A 22,073-nucleotide genomic window follows, 5' to 3' on the forward strand; every position below is an offset into this window, starting at 1 on the left:
GGGGGCTGAGCCCAAGCCTGGACAGGTGAGAACATGGGAGCCTCCAATTTCAGACCACCTGAGGAAGGCTACCATCCACAGGAGACAGCAGGCTAGACCCAGTGAGGATAATCTACCCTGTGTCCCTCAGAAGGGCTCCAGCTACTCAGGAGGGGGTCGGCTTCCCCTCATTGCTAGGCCTACTTGGCCACAACCCAGGGTGTCCAAGTGGGCCTGAACCACAGCACAGAAAGGACAGACAGCAAGTGTAACAAATGGACTTTAATGCAATTGTCACATGGGTAGAGGGCAAGGTGGCCCTGTATAGTGACAGTAGCCCGTGCCTGTCTTGGGGAAACACTGTTGTGGCCTAGGGCTGGCACGGGAAGCACAGCCAGCCAGGCGACTATCCTGGACATGGAGCAGTGTGCACAGGACACGTGTCACGCGTAACAGGACAGCAACAAATGACAGTGATCAACATGCTCAACAAAATGGCAGCGAAAGGAGACCCTGGTGGTGGGCGAGAATGGCATCCACAGGGTGGTGAGTGGCCAGGCATGTGGCACCAGGAGCCAAGGCTCAAGCTGGCTTGTCTCTGGGGAGGGCTGGCAGGCCCTCCCTTCCCTCCCCAGAACAGAATGGGGTCAGTGAAGAGGTTCTGTGTGGGTTCACGCAGTATTGAGAGGAGGGTTGCTGCCTATGTCCAGAGCCACCCTCCAGCTTCAGTTTTGGTGCATGTGGCAGGTACATCCTGAGGCCGGGTGGGCTGGGGTGGTTGTAGAGGCCCCTCACTGGGTCCGGAGTTGGTAATCTAGAAACATGGGGCACCCACCCTCAGTTCTACATGGGGACGTGGAACACCCACCCTCAGCTCCACACAGGAAGCCCCAGCCCAGAGAGACCTCACAGGTCAGGCAGCCGCTCACCTCCGTTCTGTGTGATGTAGCGCACCCAGGGCAGCGCCTGGTAGCCGCTCTTCTCGATGATCTTCAGGTAGCGCACCTGGACACAAAGGCTCTGAGTGTGCCGCATCCCTGCTATCTCCCTCCCCTCATCCAGGGGCAAGGCCAAGGAGCAGGCCGGGCACAGCAGGAGGGGCTGTCAGAAGTGGTTAAGTCCCAGTTTTTCAGGGACCAGGATGTACCCCTCACCCATATACCTTCTGAGAGGCTCCAAGGAAATAGACTCCACGCCAGGATTGGGGTTTGGGGTTTCTGCTTAAGTGTTCCAGGCAGTCAGCCCTGGCACTCATACCTGGATGCCAGAGGTAGTGAAGTAGGGGATCTCGAACTTGACACTGATGGGAGGTTTGCCCTCCTTGTCTTCGGCCTCTACACTGGGAAGACCAAAGTGGGCCCGCATGAGGTACTCCTTGCCACCCTGGGTAGACAACATAAGAGGCTGTTAGGCAGCTGCCCAGCTGCGCGGCCCACAACCAATGTGCTGTCTCCCAGGCTTGTCCATGGCTCCCAGGAGCCGAAACTGGGCAGGCTGTGGAAGGGCTCTGCCAGCTCCTAGGGAGAGACAGCCCAGACTGGCCACGGTGGGAAAGGGAGCCTGGGAAGACACGGAGGGTGGTGTGCTCCACAGCACAGTCCTCCCACTCAGTCTCTGGACACGTGAGAAATGAAGAGAGGCCCAGGCAGAATGACAGTGCTGAACCATGTGCGGGCTCAGGTTCCCAGGAACCCAGCAATAACTTGGAGGCGATTTGAGATTGGTCAGGCAGGACTGGCTGGGGCCTTTGCCCTGCCCTGGCCAGGTAGAGCATCAGGTCTGGGCCTGGCACCCTGGCTCTCGCTCTACCTGGGACAACGTGGCCTTTGGTCTCCTGAGCTCAGGCTGAGGGGCAAAGGAGTGGCCGTGAATATAGCCCTGCCTAGGAGTTGGGGCGCACTAGGGCTAGGCCATGGCTCCTGCACAGGTTCTCCGCATCAGCTCCCAGCCATAAAGGACACCATGGAATCTCCATGGGAGATGGTGAAAACAATATCCCAGCTCCTGGACCCAAAAGCAAAGGGAGGAGAAAATGGAAACAGAAGATCTACCCATAGGAAAACTCAGGCAAACTGAGTTAAGCTGGGTCTCATGACCTGGCATTCAGGAGACAGAGGCAGGAGAATGGAGGCAAGTTCAAGCAGCTTGGGATATGTGCTGAATCTGAGGTCAGCCTGAATGACATGGTAATTCTGGGGCCAACCTACAATCCATGATGAATTTCAGGCTGCCTGGGCTCCATAGTTAGGAGGTCAGTTTGGGCTACATCGTGAGTAGCAGACCACTGAGACTACCAAGGGAGACCCTGTTTCAAACAAAGTTGCCACAAAACAAAAACACAAAACAACTGCCACGTGAAAACAGAATTTGTGGCAAATGACATCACATTATAGGGGTTTTTGTGGTGGCTGTCTTGGGGCACCAAGTGGAAGCTCTCCTGGGAAGGATCTGCAGCCTGCCCTTCCCCAGCCCTGCTGGGCGCTGAGAGGAGCTGTACCCATGTTCCTGGAACAGGATGTCTCTCCCCAGGGCTGCCTCTTGTCCCCAAGGTGGGTCAGGGGTGGGTATGGGGGACTATTTTTTAATGTGCACTGGTATTTTGCCTCATGTGTCTGTGAGGTGTCAGATCTTGGAGTTACGGACAGGCGTTAGCTGTGTGGCACTGAAGCAGTAGCTGAGAGCTGCATCCTGATCCACAGGCCAAGAGAGAGAGGCTGGGCTTTTAATTTTTTTTTTATGTGCATGGGTGTTGTTGGGTTGCTGGAACTGGAATTATAGACAATTGTGAGCTGCCATGTGGGTGCTGGGAATTGAATCCGGGTCCTCTGGAAGAGCAAAAGGTGATCTTAACCACTGAACCATCTCTCCAGCCCCATGGGGGAGGTGTTTAGGGGCGTGTGTGAATATGGGGCTCACCGGAAAGGACTTGATGGACCACACGATCTCGCTGTTCTCAGGGACCCACTTGACACTCCCCACTGTAGTCTTGAACTTGGGCGAGTCAGCATCGTTGGGGACCGGTATATGGATCTCTACATTGTTGGCTGTTGACCGCCGCTTGAACTGGCTCTTGGCCTGCAAGGAGGCCCCGGGCAGAGGCTCTGGAGGATGCAGGGGAGGGAGTCTAGCCACCCCCACCCCAGTCACTTACCAGGGCTACACAGTTCCTACCTGGCAGTGGGCCCCCACTTTCCACCACCAGGCTTTTCCAGCCAGTGCCCACACCTGACTCTCCCTCCTGTCCTAGGCCTCCAAGGCGCCTGCCCCGCCAGGACAAGGTAAGTATCTGTAGTATGAGCCTGTCCCCTCGCTCTGCTGCTGAGCCGGTCCCAGGTGACAGGGTGCCCGCTCTCCCACCGACCTTGACCATGTACTCGATGCGGCTGTGGGAATGCTTCTCAATCACAGACTCAATCCAGATCAGAGGCTTCACCTGTGGGGAAGGCGGAAGGCAGGCGCTCACATCAAGCCTCACTTTACTGAGGAAAAACTGAAGCCTGTTCTTCCTGGCCAGTGTGCAGGCAAGTGGTGGGCAGCCTCTCTGGACTGCCCCATTCTACCCAAGGAAGTCCAGCAATGGGCAAGGCTTCTGCTCACCTACAGGGCTGGAGGGTGGCACAGCAGGTGAGTGAGAGCTGATGCTGAGCTTCCCTGGGAACCCGCTACCCTGGGAGGCACTCACGTGGGTATTGAGGCGGTAGGACATGAGTTCGAACTCTCCATCAGGAGGGATGAAGGAGATGGTGCGGTCGTTCTCAAAGCGTGACAGCCGCACACACTGGTGGAACTTCACATCCTCCAGCTCCACCGACTTGCTCTTCCCTCCTATGTGGGGCAGGGGTGAGGTTGGCATGAGGCTTAGAGTCCCTGTGCAGAGTTCCTACTGCCAAGACCACCTTGGCAGACCAGAGCCTTCCCCATATCCTGAAGACATCGTTTGTATGCACAAGGGGCCAGTTCCTAAACAACTGTCATCCTCCTGCCTCCACATCTCAGCCTAACACTGGCATGGAGTCCCGGGGTCTGGGCTCCGTGTCATGTTAAGTCTTCAGCAGCTGGTAGACAGCAGCTGGTCAGGACACATTTGCTAAGTGGGTATGGGTGACACTATGTGTCCCACCCACTTCAGAGGGCGCACATAGAGCTAGCTTGTCCAGGAGGCTGTCAGGAGCCAGGAACCTGAAACTAGGGCCTAGGTGGTATGGCCAATGAGAAGCCACAGAAGCCCAGGCACGCCCACCTGTGCTGTGCTCTGCCACTGGAAGCCTCAGCATAGAAAGCACCTTGGTGTGTGACCTCCCAACAGTACAGGCCTGTTTGTGGGACAGGCTGGGCCTCACTGATGTGTTCAGAACCTTGGCTCTCTGTCACCCTCCTGACAGCTTCACACTGTAGTCCACGATGGCTTCAAACTCATAATCTTCCACCTCAGTGTCCTGAGGAATAGGATGACAGGCAGGTGCCTCCACATCAGCCTGGATCTTTCTGTGTTTTTTTGGTGCTGGTGGATACTGAACCCAGGTCTGCTCGGTCAATGTTGACCATTTACTGATTTGCAGCCCTAGCCTTTGAGGTCTTTTGAGCAGCATGAAATTCTTTGTTACGTCTTATTTACTGTATACGGGAGGGTGTGTGCTTCAGTGTGCACGTGGTAGTGAAAGGCAACTTGTAGGAAGTGCTCCCCTTCCACTGTGGGCTCACAAGCTCACATCAAGGTGGAGGGGCTTGGCAACAAGCACCTTTGCCTGCTGAGCCACCTCAATGACCCAAGGCATTTTCTTAGACCTGTCACCTGAGAGCAGTCAGCTGTGGCACTGGGGTCAGGGGAAGCCACCTTCCCGAGGCAAGAATAATCCAGCCCCTGCACTGTTCTGGGTACTCACGGCCTGTGTTGTCAAAGAGGACCTTGTCATTGAGGCCCAGGCGCAGCTCAGGCATGCCCGAGAGGAAGACCCGCATCTTGATGGAGCCCACAATCTCACTGCGCAGCACATTGCCATTGGCACTGACCTGGGGACAGTGGGAACCATGTAAGGCGTGACCTCCACCACTTCTGGCTCCACTGCAAACCTGACTTTCTCCCTAGTGTTTGTCCCAAGGATAAGCAGATGAGCCAGATGCAGGTGAGAGGGTCCCAAGCCTGGAGGGCTGGTGATGCTCCACTTCCAGAGGCGGTCACTCATGTAAGCAAGATGGAAACCCAAGCCCGGTTTTACATGCACAGACTTTTACATACAAGTCCATGACAGTACTACAGAGGGACTACTTGAACCTAGACTGGCCGGGGGCCACCAGGAGACACTACCTGTCAGTGGCAGCCCCATGATGAAACGGTGACACAGCAAACTTGGTGTTTAGGCACAACCCAGAGCACTCTCGGCACGCGTATGTCAGCATTCACGGCACCGGGTGAGGATGGGAAAGCCTTAGGGACTTCCCAGGTCCTTGGTGGTCCTTAAGGGAGCACCATTTTGAGTGTGATCCATTATTTGCCCAAATACCATGTGACACACAGCTCGAGGTGCCTTGTAGAAGCCCCTAAGATAATCATACCACAAGACAAGGGCAGGAAGAAGTAGAAGGAAGAAACAACAGAACCATGACCCACAGGGAGAGGAGGAAGGAGACAGAGAACAGGAAGCAGAAAAGAAGGCAAAACAGCAGCCCAGAAACTCAGTGAGTACAGATGATCTACACACACCAATTAGAAGACAGGGACTGGGGCTGGGAAGGTGGCTCAGCAAGTAAAGTGTTTGCCATGCAAGCATAAGGACCTGAGTTCAAGTCTCCAGAGCCTCATAAAGCTGATGCTTATTGTAAGCACCTGCAATGGAGGTGGGGACAGAATTCCCTGGGCCTCTAAGCCTGGTGTAACACATCAACAAACAAGCAAAGAAGAAAAGGACCATCTCAAACAAGGTGGAAGGCTTGGGACTGACACCCAAGATTGTCCTCTGAGCTCCACGGCGGCACTCATCACACAAATGTACACAAAGGAGGTCTACCAGAACTCATTCTGAATAAGACGTAGAATGATGAGCTGTGGTGGTCTGAATGAGAAACATCCTCCTCAGCCTCAAGCATTTGAACACATTCCCCATTTGGTGCTGTTTGGGAGGCTTAGGAGGTGTGGCCTTGCTGGAGAATGGACGTCACCAGGGATGGGCTTTCAGGTTTCAAGCCTCATGCCATTCCCTGTTCCCTCTGTTTCATGCTTACAGTTGGAGCTGTCAGCTTCCAGCTCCAGATATCTTGTCTACCACCTGTTGCCATGCTGTCCCTGCCTCTGGAAACCATAAGCCCAATAAACTCTCTCCTTAAAAAGGTACCCTGGTCACAGTGTTTTACCACAGCAAGAGAAATACATAGGGGAAGTGTAAGAAGTAGGTGTGGGGTGCACTTGGGAGGCTGAGGCAGGTGGATGTCTGCATTCAAGGACAGTGCTACTGCCTTTCTTTGTGGTGCAGGCTCACTGCACACATAGTGCCAGAGGCTCCAAGCCCAGGCTGTTCCCTCCACTGATGTCTCACCAGCTGCTGAGATAACTCACAGGAGAAAAGACTGTCAGCATCAGCATTTATCAGTATTTATCAATTCTTTTGCTTTGAATAAAGAAGCAGAGCCATCTCATTTATTCCAGAGATTTCCATGAGTTCCAGCCTAACCAGGGCTAAATAGAGAGGCCAGGTAGGGAGGTGCACAGCTTTAACCCCAGCACTCGGACCAGGCCAGCCAGGGCTACACACTGGGGAAATCCAGACTACAATAAGCACAAACCAAAGGAGACAGGTTGTAAGAGCATATGCTATGTAAACACTAATAAAAATTACAGGTATATGGAACACACGTGTCATCCCAGCACCTGGGAGGTGGACTTTCAGCTCTTGGTTCCCAGCACTCATGTCAGGTGGCTCACAACTGCCTGTAACTGCAACTTCGGTGGAGTCTACTCCCTTACTGGCCTCTGTGGGCATCTGCACTTTCAAGTATACACCCCCCCACATGCATACACACACACACATATGCACACACACCCGAAATGCACACACACAAATACACATACACACACCCCAAATGCACACACAAACATACATACACTCTGAATGCACACACACACACAAATATATACACACTCCACATACACATATATACACACACCTTGCATGCATACACACACACAAGCACACCCTGTATGCGTGCACATATAATACACATATATACATACACACACTCCACATTCATATAACATATACGTATACATACACCCCACATGCATACACACAAATACACATACATACATCTCACATGCATATACACAAATACACATATACACACCTCACATGCATACACAAATACACACATACAAATACACATGCACACACACAAATATATATACATACACACACCCCACATGTATACACGCACAAATACACACACATATACATATATACACACACTCCATATACATATACACAAATACACCACAAATACACACATACACACCCCATATGCAAACACATACAAATACACACCCCACATGCATACGAATATACAAATACACACATATACACATTCACACATAATGAATTTTTTTTTGCCTGATGTGATTGGTAACCTGACAGGCTCTAGAGTCACCCAGGAGACAGACCTCGGGGCAGAGGCATGTCTGGGAGTTAACTGAGGAAGGAAGACCCACCCCACAGGCCAGGGGTCTGGAGAAGTGAAAGGGAGGAAGCCAGGGGAACTGCAGCCTTCACTACTCTGCTTCCTGACTGTGGACTACATGACAGCTGCCCACATTCCTGCCACCATGACTTCCCAATCATGACGGGCTGTGATGTAGAATGAACCCTTCCTCCCTTAGGCTGTACTTGTTAGCTCTTTTGTGACAGCTACACAAGTAACTAACACCCCCTGTGTGCAGAGGTCCTGGGGTACACACCCAGTACCACAAAAACCAAACACCATGCAAGGAACATAAGAAGCCAAAAGTTCAAACCACCCATGAGCTTGGCATTCTAGAAAATTAGCAGTCTTGCGGTATGGTCTTTTGAAGTGGCAATGAAAGTCCAGGGTCTCTTGGTGACAGAGCTGCTGGCTTTCCAACTTTATACATGCTTTATGTGTTTGGTCTGTTACATGTGTGCACATGCCTGTGTGTGAGCATGTGGAGGCCAGAGTTTCACATCAGCTATCTTGGCCTATGGTTGCCCATCCTTTGAGGCAGGGTCTCACACTGAGCTGAAGCTCAGTGCTGGGCTACAGTGCACAGCACCACACCCAGCTTCCACTCATGTGCTAGAATCTGATCTTGGGTCCTCATGTTTGTACACAAGCGCTCTGCTGCTGTACCTATGTTTTACTTACTGTGTAGGAGTGTGTATGATGTGTGTTGGGTGGAGATCAGAAGAAGACGACTTTGGGTCTTCTCTCCTTTCTGAGGCCTCTGGGGGTGGACCTCAGGTCGGCAAGACTCAGCAGCAGCTTGGCTCACTGAGCCATCTCCCCAGCCCTATTTCTTTAAATTGTCATTATTTATATTACTACTGTGTGTGTACATGCACACGTGTATGCATGAGTGCACATGTGTGAGCTCAGAGGACAACTTGCAGGAGTTAGTTCTCTTTTCCTACCACAGGTCCCAGGATGGAACCCAGATGGTCAGAGGCCCTTCACCTGCTGAGTCATCTTGGTGACTTCTATTTTTGTTTTCCTGAGACAGTTGTGACCCTGGAAGGTCAGGAACTTGAGGTCCCTCTACCTCAGTCTCTGGAGAGCCACCACAATGTTGTCCCTACAGATTCTAAGTGAGAGGGAGGCTAGGACAAAGGGAGCAGGGTCTCTCCAGTAGCTGAGGAAGCCCCCTGCTAACTACTGCCAAGGCCCCAACTGCTCTGCTGGTTTTCAGTGTTATCCCTCTGACTTCCTCCAGGAAAAGATGGCAAGTTAGGAAAAGAAGAGAGAAGGCAGCCTACCAAGAGGTTAACGGCTTCAATGACGTCCAGGAACACTTCGTTCTTCCGGTACTTGATGCCCTCTGAGCGCCAGGACACAGCATTGGTGACGGTGGCTGGGGGCCGTGGGGCTCCTGTTTCCAGCTTATGTCCTTCCTGAGTGATGTACCTATGGGCCACCCTCAGTTACAGAGATGACATGCAATATTGGGCCTTGACTCTGGGCTGGGGCTAAGGAGCAGGGTAGGCCCAACCACTGGAATCCCTGTGGCAGCGGGCTCTAGGAGGGCAGCCTCTGACTTGGCACAGTGGGCAGTTAGCGTGAGCGGGCTGCATGCACTTAGTTTCAGAGGCAGGGTGCTGGTTCTGGGTGGGGAACAGGGAATCAAGTGGTCAGCACTGTGGGGACTTGGAACTGACTGAGCCCTGGGCCATCCAGTGACCCCCATCCCACCAGAACAGCAATGGCAGCTTTCCCTGGACTCCTGTCAAGGGGGGACCTGGCATCCTAGGCTGCATAGAAGGGATGAAGTGTAGCATGGGTCCTGCTGGTCTCTGCCTGTGCAAGCAGGATTGCCCAGTAAACAGGACACACAGCCTTCTCCTGTCTGCCCAGCACTCCCTAGGCAGAGGCAGGAGGATCAGAACTATCTTAAAATAACTAAAAAACAGCAGGGACAAAAAGAGCAACCTGCCTGCCCTGCTGGGCTGGTAACTGAGGCACTGGGGCACATGCACTCACTCCTGCAAGATCTTGCTGTCTGTGGTCTGTGGGTAGCCAAAGTCCATGAGCTCGTCTAGTAGCTCGTAGATGATGACGAAGTTGTCTCGGATGCTCTCCTCCTCCAGCTCCTTAAAGTACTCGGAGAAGACCTGGTCAGGGCACAGCAGAACAGGCCTTAGCCCAGCCTGAGGGCCATTTTGGCCCTCCCCCATGGGTGATGCCTCTGTGGGTGATGGTACAGGCCCTGAACATGGACCACAGGCACTGACCAGGAGGAATGACCCTGTATCAGCAATGCAGCTGCCTGAGGCCTCTGCAGTCAACCCCACTGTGCCTGTCACCCATCTCTGACTCAAGGCTGCTGCCCACCTCTCTAAGGTATTGGCTGTCTAGCTGTAGACAAGTATCTATATTTTCAGTGGGTAAGGAGGGGACCCAGAGGGTTACCAGGAGGCCTGTCTTCATACCAACACTGGAGCAAGCCCGCCATTAGAACAAGTGGGAAAGGCCAGCCCTGGAGAAATACGCCCACATCCCTGCTTACCCCAGCGACCCAGTCATAGCCCACTTGCCAGAGGTGGCAAAGCAAGGATGTTCACAGTGGGTCTGCTCAGAAGGAAACCACCTGGGGGCTCTCCCAGTGGGCTCCATTGCTCCATCCCCAGCCCTTGGCTAAAAGGCACCCACGAGGGAGGAAAAAAGGGTTCCCAACTCACAGAGGCACTCAGTGGCAACCCAAACCAGCCCTGGAGCCCTTGCTCAATCCCAGCAGCAAACACACAGGCTGCCCATAGCTCTTCTGCCTTCATTCCAGCTGTTTCAGCAGCCAGAGTTGTCCTGGGTAAAGCTGTGCAGTAACCAGCATCAGACTGCATATTCTGACATGTCCCCAAGGCCCAGCCTGTGCATCTAACTGACCCCAACCCCTATGTTCAGGCACAGGGCCTGGATTACACTATGCACCCTCCTGCCCAAGACATTTGCACAGCCATGATATCTCCCCATTTTGTTCACTTTCTTGGGGATAGGATGCAATGGATGCCAAAGACCTCACCTGCAAGAAAGCTTGGGCTTCCTGGCCTAGGATTCCCTGGGTATACAATGCTACAATCCCTCACCCAAAGCCCTTCCCAAGAGAAGTCCCACTGCTGGGGGCCTTACCTGCACCACCTTGTAGAGGAAGGAGAATACCAGTGACACACAAGCATTCTTTTTTGAAGTGGCGACCACTGCATGGTGGCAGAGTCAAGAAGCCTTCTGGGACTGGGATATCACATCTCAGACCCCCCATGTCTCCCTGCCCCAGCAGCACTTCAGCTGTCCACTGGGCCCAAAATTAGGACTAGCCCAGTATGAGACAGGCCAGGGACATGTTGTAAACAGTCAGCAGGGTCTTGGGGACACAGGAAGTGAAGGGATTAGGGATGGCTTCTGGATGCTGCATTTAGGAGCAAGACAAGGAGAGCCCAGTTGGGTGGAGAAGCAAGCAGGGTCCGGCCTGTGTTTTTCTATTGTACAGCAACATTTTTCCTGGGGAGAGGCTACTCTTCCCCAGACAGGGAACCCAGAACAGACCACAGTACGTGCCATTCCCTTCAGGTACCCTTGGAAGCTGCCCACTGATATAAAGCCTGGTCACAGGAAAGCCAACACAGGTTGGAAAATAAATAGCTAAGTCTGCTGCTATTTTGTATGCTCTCCAAACACATGAGGCCTGTTCTTGATTATGGCCTAGGCAAATGGATGTGACACATATATAAATCAACCTGTCCTGTGGGAGACTGGCAGGTCAACTTCACAGGACCTATGCCTATCAGTGAGGGGTGCAGTGTGGAGTCAGCCACGAGCCTCTTGTAAGCATTTTGTATGAGTTGAAGTTCTCTAGCCAGTCTGACCAAGGCAAACATGGCTCCAGCAGGCCTTGCCCTTCTCCCCCATCCCCTATGCTTTGCTAAAGATCCTTAGATTTCTCTTTTTTCTTTTCTTTCTTTATTTATGTTTGTTTTTTTGTTTGTTTATGGTTTTTCGAGACAGGGTTTCTCTGTGTAGCCCTAGCTGTCCCAGAACTAGCTCTTGTAGACCAGGCTGGTCTCAAACTCACAGAGATCCGCCTGTCTCTGCTTCCCCAGTGCTGGGATTAAAGGTGTGCACCACCACCACCCAGCAGATTACATTTCTAAAACTAGCCAGCCAACAACCCTTATTTGGCCACTTCCTTTTCCTGAGGCTGACTACCAAGGTACAACTATCAAAGAATTGAAATCCAGCAATCAAAAGCCCCATTTGGGTCCCTAATTAACATGCCCAAATCAAAATTAAACACCTCAGCCGGGCGGTGGTGGCGCACGCCTTTAATCCCAGCACTCGGGAGGCAGGGGCAGGTGGATCTTTGTGAGTTCGAGGCCAGCCTGGTCTATAAAAGCTAGTTCCAGGACAGGCCCCAAAGCTACAAAGAAACCCTGTCTCGAAAAACAAAAAACAAAAACAAAAAAAAAATCAAAAAAAGATAAACACCTCATCCTGACATAGGATTTCCTTTTACCTTTATAAACCGCCATTTTCTTTGGGTCAAGTCTGCTCCTCTCTATGAGGAGGCAGTCTTTTGTCCCTCAGAACAAATATCCCTTCCTTGTCTTCCTTATTCCCTTCACCTTCTCCTTCCCCTATCTCCTATCTTTGTTTCTTATTCCCTGTCCTCTGTCTCTCTGGAGCAAACATCTCATTTGTGCTGAGAACTTGGTCTTGGCTGAGCCCATACTGGTCCCTTCACAAGGAGGAACAGGGGAAGCCACCATTAGGGGTCTAGCCCAACTAAGATTATATATGGGTGTCCACGAAGAATAGACAGTGAGAGAGACAACCATTTTGCTAACATTGACATACAGAATTTGGCTGTAGACAACCAGGTACAATGGTACTTCCACCTGCCTTACAACCCAACTGAGGCTTGGTTAACTGAAAGGAAAAAAACAGGGGCTGGAGCAATGGCTCAGTGGTTAAGAGCACTGGCTGCTCTTCCAGGCCCAAGTTCAATTCCCAGCATCCAAACAGCAGCTTATTACCGGCTATAACTCTAGTCCCTGGGGTATCCAATGCCTTCTTCTAGCCTGCACAGGCACTGTGCACAGACATACATGCAGGCAAAATACTCCTACACATAAATTTTTTTTTTAGAAATTAAAAAGTAACGAAAAGGTGGGTTGCTAAACAGGTAAAGAGTTTAAATACAATCCTACAGGCTAGAAAAAGACTCTCCCAGAGGCCGTAAGGTTACTAAACGAAAATACAGGGCCAGAGGTGGGCTACCTGAAGGAACACTAGTCCACGGGAACACGGGACTGACAGGCCTTGCTCTTCTCCCGGTTCCCTTAGATTACATTCCTAAAGCTAGCCACCAAGGCCTATTCCCTTATTTGACCACTTCCTCCTCCTCAGGCTCACTACCAAGGTCCAGCAATCAGAAGCTTCCTTTGGTTCACCAAATTAACATGCCCAATTAAAATTAAACACCTCTTCCTAACATGGGGATTTTCCCCTTTACCTTTATAAACAACCATTTGCCTATGGACCAGATATCTCCCCTCTACCCCCGGGACAAATACACATTCCCCTCTCCCTTGTTCCTTCCCCTTCTCCCCCCCCCCCCCATCTCCTTTACACAGCATCTGAGTCCGTTCCACCACAGACCTCCCTTCTCCTCTTTACCATTACACTGAAAGGCCATTTGCTGCTGTTTTCTGCCTGAGTCAGAAAGCAGCCACTTTAACTTTTCTCCCTGCCTAATAAAGGATCTCTGTGAAAATGGGTGTTTGGGTGTGGTTTATGCCTAATACTGGGTCTGAGAGGAAGCCCTCACTGTGCAGGTGTCTCCTTCACTACCTCCCTGTGATTTGTGGCCAGGGAACCCCTAAGGCCCTACAAAGCACAAAAGCTGCTGACACTGCTGTTGGCTGTATGGCAGAACCACCCTATTGCAAAAGACACTGCAGGGTAGGACGTGGAGAAACTGAGTTGGAACTGAACATGCTGGCTGGTTTTTACAGTGCAGAGACCAGCAGAGGGAGCTGCCTGGCACAAGTTTAGACCAGAGTCGCTTGGGAGGGACACTCTCCAACCAGCTGAGCTGCCTTCAGGCTGTGCAGTGCACTCCAGGATCTTAGCTTTCTTGAGTTGTCACCATGCTGGAGTGGGCTCTGGTGACCCCTCACCCATAATCCTATAAGTAACTGCTGTAAAACTCACTGGCTCACCAAGCTGCACTTTGGTGGTTTCCATACTCTGGTCTGTCTCGAGCTCCCTATGTAATGTCTCCCCAGCAAAAGTTCTGTCACACAGCACCTTCTTAGCCTTGCAGACTGCACTTGTCAATCACACTTTTTACAGAAACCTCTAGGTCTCCCCAGCGGAGGCTGCCAGACTCACAACGACTGCACTGGCACAACCCACCCACTATCCCTCAGGAGCTTCCCGCTTCCCTTTCCTATTAGCCTGAGCTAATAGGGGAGGCTGTGACCAGTCCCCCAGTTCCCATTTATGCCATCCCCATGCCTGATCTGTGTGCTGGGCAGGAAGGCCTGGAAAGGAGGGAGAAGGCCATGTCTACTTGAGCCTTGCCCCAATTATAGAACAGGGTCCAGGCACAAGCTGGAAACTCACAGGACACAGAGGAGGGTGGGGCCGTGGTGGAGGATGTCCTAATGCAGGGGTGTGGGAGCATGCCCTCTTATGCCCTTGCTGCCACACTACGGCACTATGGTGGCGGGGACTTGTCTGCTGGTCCAACTAGGCTCAGACAACAAGCACCTCAGATATTCCTGCAGCTGGACAGCCACAGCCTAGAGTGTGCTTCAAGAGATAGCCATCTTTCTCTTAGAGGTCCCAGGCCACCTATATCCTCTCCAGAGCTATCCTCAGGGCTTTTAGAGATGGGGATATTTCTGGGACCCACGGTGAAGTGGGGGCACCTATCACCACAGCTAACCTGTGGCTCCAGGAGCATGTCTGGGTGGGAAGATGGGGCGGAACTACAAGGCTAGAGCATGTGCCCACAGGAAGAGGGAGCGTCTGCAGCGGTTGGGGGCACACACACATTTACTTACTACAGAGCTGGTACCCCCCACACTGCTTACTGAACAGTCAAAGCCCCAAGTGGTGGGTCCACCCACGGTGGGTTTCCAGCTGGCAGAATGTTTGGTTTGCGGCTGAAGAGGGGCTGAGGATGCAGGGCACATGAGAACTCCCCACCCCTACTGCTACCCCATTTCCCTCATTTATCCACTCCTGCCTCTGACAATCTGGCCTCCCTATCCAAAGACCTACCCTGTTTAACATGACATGCTTTCAAAGGCCAACCTTGGGCCCAGCCAGCCCCCACTCTGGCCACATATCCCTCGCTCACAGGCTGCAGCTTTTGGAATATACTTAGCATTCTCTGAACTGTGTGCTCTCTGGCTGCCCAGCTGTCCTGAGCCAGTGGGCATGTCACCCCAAGCCCCGCTCCAAAGCACAGGGATACAGTAGAGGTTGTTGTGCTTGATCCACATGAAGCGCACGCCGCCATGGGCCAAGATGGGTGACAGCATGCCCTCCTCCTCCTTCTCCATCAGGATGGGCATGAAGTGCTCCACCTCCGACATGTCCACATCCCCACGGTAGTTCCGGCAGATGAGCACCTGCATGAGGAAGAAAAGGGGGGTGGGAACCCTCTGTGAAGGGACAGGACTTCAGGCCAGTTTGACTTCCATCCTAGGCAAGTCCCACCACAAAGCTCTCCTGCAGTCAGAGGGCAGAAGAGGGGAGGGGCTGAATCCCTCAGGCGCCAGGGTAAGTTCCACTCCACGCAGACCTGCTGGCGCACTTGGCTCTCCTGACAGCTTCAGGCACCCGATCCCTGACGAACCCCACTGAGGCCTGCACAAGTGTGGCCCTGTCCTGGTCTTCCTCCCTACACAGAGCATCTGAACCACTGTCTATCACGAAGGACTGTGGAATGGGGATAACCACGCTGCAAAGTTAGTGTTTCCTCAGAAAGCGACCAGAGTTAAACATGACCCAGTGGCTCTTCTGGTGACATTTTCAGCAGAGAAGAAGCTATGTGTGTCAGTGGACACTCAAAGGTGAAAGGAACTGGGCCTGACGAGCCCAGGCTAGTTTCAAATCCACCATGTAGCCAATGATAACCCTGATCCTCTTACCTCCTGAGTGCTGAGATGACAGGCATGAGCTATCATCCCCATGTCACATACACAAACACTTCAGTGGACCAGAGACAGGGACTTGTCTTTCAACAGATGCACAGGGCATCTGGGACCCCACCATCCCAAGGCACTCCACTGCTAGGTTCCAGGATCAGAGGGCCCTCCTAACTCTACACAGTGCCTTGGTGTCTGCAGAAAGCTGGCTCAGAACTCACTTTGATGACAAGAAAGATGCCTGTAGCTTTTGTTAAAATGATTTCACTATGTAGCCCAGGCTAGCCTCAAACTCATGGCAATCCTGAGAGCTGGGATTATAGGCACGAAACACCAAAATGCAAATGTGTGTGTGTGTGTGTGTGTGTGTGTGTGTGTGTGTGGTACATGAGTCTGAGTGTGGAGGCCAGCGGATAACATGGGGTATTTTCCTCAACCTTACATATTGAGCAGGGCCTCTCCTTTGAGCTCAGAGCTCCACCACAGCTAGCCAGCAAGCTCCTGGGATCCTGGGGCACCATACTTTCCTGTATTTATGTGGGTTCTGGGGATCTAAACTCAGACCATTATAGCTATACAGCAAGCACTTTCCCTGTTGAAAATACTCTCCTGAGCATGGTGACACACACTTCTAATCCTAGTGCGTGGTGGGTAGAGGCAGGTAGATCCCTGTGAGTTTACATACAAAGTTTCAGACAAGACAGAGTGAGACCCCGTCTTTAAAAATTCCCAGGGTTGCCGGGTGGTAGTGGTGCATGAGCTGGGCTGTGGTGGTTCATGCCTTTAATCCCGGCATTTGGGAAGTAGAGGCAGGCAGATATCTGAGTTTGAGACCAGCCTGGTCTACAAAGTGAGTTCCAGAATAGCCAAGGGTACACAGAGAAACCCTGTCTCAAAAACAAAACAAAACACCAAAAAGCAAAAACAAACAAACCAACAAAAAAACAAAACAAAACCCAGCAACAGCTAGAGAGATGGGTCATCGGTTAAGAGCTCTGGATGCTCTTCTAGAGGACCCATGTTCAATTCCCAACACCCACATGGTAGCTCACAACTGTCTGTAACTCCAGTTCCAGGAGATCTGGCATCGTCACACATACATGCAGGCAAGCACCAATGCACATTAAAAAACAACAGCGACAAAAATCCCAGGGTTGCCAAGCGTGGTGGTGCATGCCTTTATCCCCAGCACTTGGGAGACAGAGGCAGGTGGATCTGTGAGTTCAAGGCCAGCCTGGTCTACAGAGTGAGTTCCAGGACAGCCAAGGCTGCAGAGAAACCCTATCTCAAGAAACAAACAAACAAATCCCAGGGGTTGGAAAAAATGGTTCACTGCTTAAGTCCATTGCTGTTCAGTTCCCAGCATCCACTTTAGGTAACTCACAACTGCTTCTAACTCCAGCTCCAGGGATTTGATTTCTTCTGACTTCCACAAGCACCTGCACTCTTGTGCACATACCCAATCTCTCTCTTACACACACACACACACACACACACACACACACACACACACACACAAGAAACCTTTTAAAAATCATTATTTTCCACCCAGGGTTAGCTGAGCGCAGACACAGACATGAATGCATGGCATGGGACTCTAGATGCCAGGCATGAGGATGTCCAGGGTAGACTCTGCCCTCAGAGTCACTGTGCATAGTAAATGACAACGGACGGAGGTGCACCCTGGAGGATCCTGAGGAAATGGGAGGGCCACGTGGAAACTGTGGGTGAGGGCTGAGGATGGCCCTGGTTACACAGGGTGACAGGGCCCATCTTGTCACATGCATGCGATGCAGTGGGCAGCATGGGCCAGAAGATGAAGTGTGGTCAGGGTGGGGAGAGCTGGAATATGATCTCAGCCAGAACAAGCAGGAGAGGCTTCCTGGAAGAGGCGCTGTCTGAACTGAAGTCAGACCCACAGCTCTCCACAGGAGCAAGTACAAAGGCTCCGAAGCAGAAGCAGACAGTTGTTCAGGGACCTGTCAGGTTCTCCACTGGCTGAAGTGGGATGAGCCAGGACCACTGGGCTGGGGGACTATAAAATCTCAGACTACACAGGTCCTTGTGAATAACAGGGAACAGCCTGGGGCTTTGTTTCCAGTGTCCAGAAGAAGAGCATTGAGAAGAAGGAAGGGAAACCATAGAGCTCAGCAATCCAGACCTATGGTCACCAGGGCCATGCCGCAAAGCAGGGAGGCTTTGGGGTAGCTGGGGAAACAATAGACAGCAGCCAAGCATTCACGAAGGACCTCCTACTTGCCAAAGGTGGCCACAAGAGATCCCTTGGTAATCAGAGACTCAGCCTGGTACACTGTCATGAGACTGTCTTCATTTTGGAAGGAGGCAGAGAGGTCTAAAGCCTCCCTGGGGAGCTTTCCAGAGGCAGGTCTGCTCACACCCCATCCTGGGGCCTCCTCCAATTGGAGCCCTAGCGTGCTACCACTAGTCTGTGGGCTGCCTTATACCCTACATGCCAACTGGGACACTTGTCACCTCCTCAGAACTAGCTCAGGTGCCCAGCTCTGCCTGGAAGTCTTTTGTAATTTCTCTGACTGCCAAACAGAAGGCAAGCAACCCTTTGGCTGCTGGTCTGTTTCCTGCTAAGCCAATAGGCCGCTGGAGCCTAAATACCACACTCTGTAAGCCTTGTTCAGGGTCAGGCCTGAATCACACCTATAGTAGCCTAGATAAGACTCTTTGGATCAGCCAGGAAGACAAAGCTCAGAGAGGCCATGTGTTTGTCTATGGTCACACACCTCAGTGTAGAGATGGACTGAGTCCATACATGAGTTGAGCTTTACAGCTTCAGCCTGCTAGGTGCCAATGAGGTGTTGGCTAAAGGAACAAGCAAGCCATGCCAGGCAGCCCATTGTACCTCTAGGACAGGGCAGAAGGCAGAGCATGTGCCATACAGCCTAGGGAATGCTGTGCCTCCCCAGGTTCCCAGAAGGCTGTGGAGGCAGTCCAGATCTGGGACTTCTGGGACTCCAGTTGTTGACCTTGGGTGGCATCCAAGGCAGGCACACATTCAAGGGCTGAGGAAAACGCTGGCACTGGGGCACTCCACCTCTTTACTTCTGAACACCTCAGCTCTTCCATGTGGGCTGGACACCAAGGTTGTCTCACCGATGAATGCTGAATGTGTCTACTGTGGCTGGACCTGTTCTGGTAGCTTCCAAACCTAAGAGGCTGGTCATCTGCTTTTGACCTTGACGGACTGATGAACAGTGATGGCCCATTTCTGAAGGCTGAACATACATTCCTGTGAGAGGTTTTTGCACTGGGCACACTGTGGTCCCTGGCAGAGCACTCATTGAAGAGACGCAAGGCACTGGGTTATGTCCTCAGTGTCACAAAACCATAAATGAGCCATACCCAGATCCCACGCAAAACAGCCAGGTGCATGACACCTTCAATTCCTGAGGCAGAGGCAAGCCTATCTGAGGTGAAGGCCAGCCTGATCTACAGTGTGCTTGGGACAGCCTGGGCTACACAAAGAAACTTGTCTTATAAAACCAAGAGGTGGGGGTTAGCCAGCTGCGGCTGGGAAGTACAGACAAGCAGATCCATGTGGCTTAAAGGCCAGGCAGGTCCCACTGAATCGGCCTAGTGACTGGGTTTGATAACAAGAACCCATGGAAGGGTAGAAGGGTCTCCTTCCCACACACACATGGGCAAACCCACACAAACACAGATGAATGAAGTTTTCTTTCTCAGATTCCCCTCAGGAAGATGCCTGGGTCCTGTTTCTGTCCAGGGCCTTAAAGTCTCAGCAGTCTTGTTTTTCCCCAGTCAGGAAAGCTCTTTCTGACCCCCAGCTGGGGCTGCCAGTCCTTTATGAACATATGGTTCCAACAGTCATTTATTTATCTGTGCTTTTCCAAGTGACTGAGCTTAGCCGTGACGGATTCTTGTCCACCAGGGCTTAGCACCCTGCCTGGTTTCTCTGAAAGCATCAGCTGAAAGCAAGGATGCTTGGGATGGGACTTTCAGACGGCTACTTCCCAACAGTCAGTGGGACTGTGGGCGATCTGTTTCCCCCTTGGTAAAACCGCATTCCTATCACATCACCCGTTTCTCTTAACTCAAAGTCACAGGGAGCACAGCTGCTCTAGGGAGAAAGCGCTGAAGCCTGCACGCTGCGGAGGGAGGGGCCGACCTGAGGACACAGTTCCCGCCACGCCTCCGGCCAAGGGTCGCCCGGTCTGGGGGCACGGGGTCCTCAGCTTCCGGTCGACGGCAGAGGCCAAGCCCAGTAACCGGGCGCACGAGGCGGGAAAGGGGCAAAGCGGACGATTACCTAGCAACCACAGCCCACCAAGTTGGCTAGAGATGGGGCGGGACTCGCAAAGACCACCGGCCGTTTCCTAGCAACAGGGAGGACCGGCTAGCGAGGCTGCCCCGCCTGCCTGACACCCTGACAGAGCTGGCCGTCCAGTTACCTAGCAACAGGGTGGGTCCCGACAGGGCGAGGGCCCCGCTGTTGCCTGGCAACGGAAAGGGTGGAGAGCCCTTCAGTACCTTGCCTTTCAGGTCCAGTACGTAGACGGCGCTGGCGGACATGGTTGCTTTGGAAGGCCTCGGCAATAGCCGAGGGCGGCGGCAACGGCAGGAACTGCCGGCGTTCAGCAAGGCCGGGCGCGCCCCGCGACACTTCCCCCCCACTTCCGGTCCATGAAGCAGCGCGCGGACCGTTATGTCCGGTCTGAGGGGCAAGCAGCTAGTGCGCAGGTGCGCACCAGAATAGGTGCAGGCGCAGTACGAACTTTGTGGCGGTATTTTTTTATCCACAGCCCAAACGGGCCGGAAGTAAGCCTAGTGGGCGGAGCCTCCCTGGTAGGAGGGGGTCTGGGCGGGGCAATTGTATCCTCACTCCAGTGGCTGGCAGGCTGGAAGGAAGGTGGCCGCTTTCAAACCCGCTGCTGTGGGAAGACGCTGAAAGCGGAACCAATTTGGGTCAGCCTTGCATTCGGCACAAGTCTAGTAAACGAGTATCCGGCCACCAGCTGTGATTCGCTGTAAGGCGGCGACTAAAGGAAGTCAGTCTCTGAAAGGCAATCAAACGTTATCAGCTGACCTGTTAGTGTCAACCTGTCAATGACTGCTCCACCCTGTGGTGCCCCAATGAACCCAGGTGACTAGCCAGGTTACTCAGCCACTATGCCTTGTGCAGAGTATGACGATGGCTTCATTTCCTTTTAACTCTGTCATTCTTAACTGTTCCTCCTCCATTGGGAGATCAAACCAGCACCTCAACACCCCCCCCCCGTGGGTTTCTTCTTTGTGTGTGTTTCTATACACACTGGGAGGTCAGAGGACAACTTGCAAGGGTCAGTTCTCTCCTTTCAGCATGTGGCTCCCAGGTATCACACTCGGGTCGTCAGTTTCGGCTGCAGTCTTTACTTGCACCCCTCCTTCCTTTCTCAGGTTTTAAAAACTAATTTCACGACTAGAGAAGAATTCACTCTTAACTACCAAGACCCCTCTGTCCTCAACACTCACATACTGCCTGGAACTCCAGTTCCAGGTGATCTGATGCCTCTATTAACACCTGCACTCTACACACACTTGAACATGGACACACAACTTTAAATAAGTTGTTTTTTAAAGTAATGTTTTAGTGAGGCATGGAAGCGTGTACCTTCAATCCCAGGACTTGGAAAGCAGAGGCGGGCGGATCTCTGTGTTCCAGACCAGTCAGTAACATATAGTAAGACAAAGTTTAAATTTTTTTTTAAATTTAGTTGCTGGTGGTGGTGCATGCCTTTTATCCCAGCACTTGGGAGGTAGAGGCTGAAGGATCTCTGTGAGTCCAAGGCCAGCCTGGTCTACAGAACAAGTTCCAGGACAGGCTCCAAAGCTACACAGAAAAAACTGTCTCAAAAAAAAACCAAAACCAAAAAGAATTTTAATATATCCTTTGTCAATTTCATATTTTTATATTTTGATCATTCTAGCCCGTTTCTTTATTACGCCCTCCCTTCTTTATTTTTTACACATTTATTGTGTGTGAGCACATGGAATTCAGAAAACAACCTGTGGAAATCAGTTCTTTCCTTCTACCATGTGGATCCTGGGACTCAAACATAGGTCTTCAGGCTTGGTGGCAAGAGCCATTATCTGCTGGCCATCCTGCCAAACTCCTAGTAGGCTGCAGGTTTGCAGCCTGGGCTACAGAACCTAGGTAAAGCAAGCAAAAAAGGGCGTGGTGGTGCACACCTTCAA

At 52.1% G+C, this 22,073-nt stretch overlaps 1 protein-coding gene across 1 annotated transcript; it reads right to left on the reverse strand.

Annotated features, from left to right (window-relative positions):
* Positions 1–243: 243 nt before the first annotated feature.
* On the reverse strand, positions 244–20,534 carry Ap1m1 (adaptor related protein complex 1 subunit mu 1). Its single transcript, XM_038326561.2, has 12 exons — positions 20,370–20,534; positions 15,173–15,329; positions 10,819–10,886; positions 9,676–9,806; positions 8,955–9,102; positions 4,863–4,989; positions 3,662–3,804; positions 3,341–3,412; positions 2,896–3,054; positions 1,237–1,362; positions 909–984; positions 244–793 (listed from the first exon to the last, which is right to left on the reverse strand). Exons 1-12 carry the CDS (start codon positions 20,409–20,411, stop codon positions 771–773), a joined length of 1,272 nt encoding a protein of 423 aa, XP_038182489.1. The 5' UTR covers positions 20,412–20,534; the 3' UTR covers positions 244–770.
* Between the last annotated feature and the right edge of the window lie 1,539 nt (positions 20,535–22,073).

Source organism: Arvicola amphibius, chromosome 4, assembly GCF_903992535.2.
Source record: "Arvicola amphibius chromosome 4, mArvAmp1.2, whole genome shotgun sequence".
Classification (NCBI taxonomy): Eukaryota; Metazoa; Chordata; class Mammalia; order Rodentia; family Cricetidae; genus Arvicola; species Arvicola amphibius.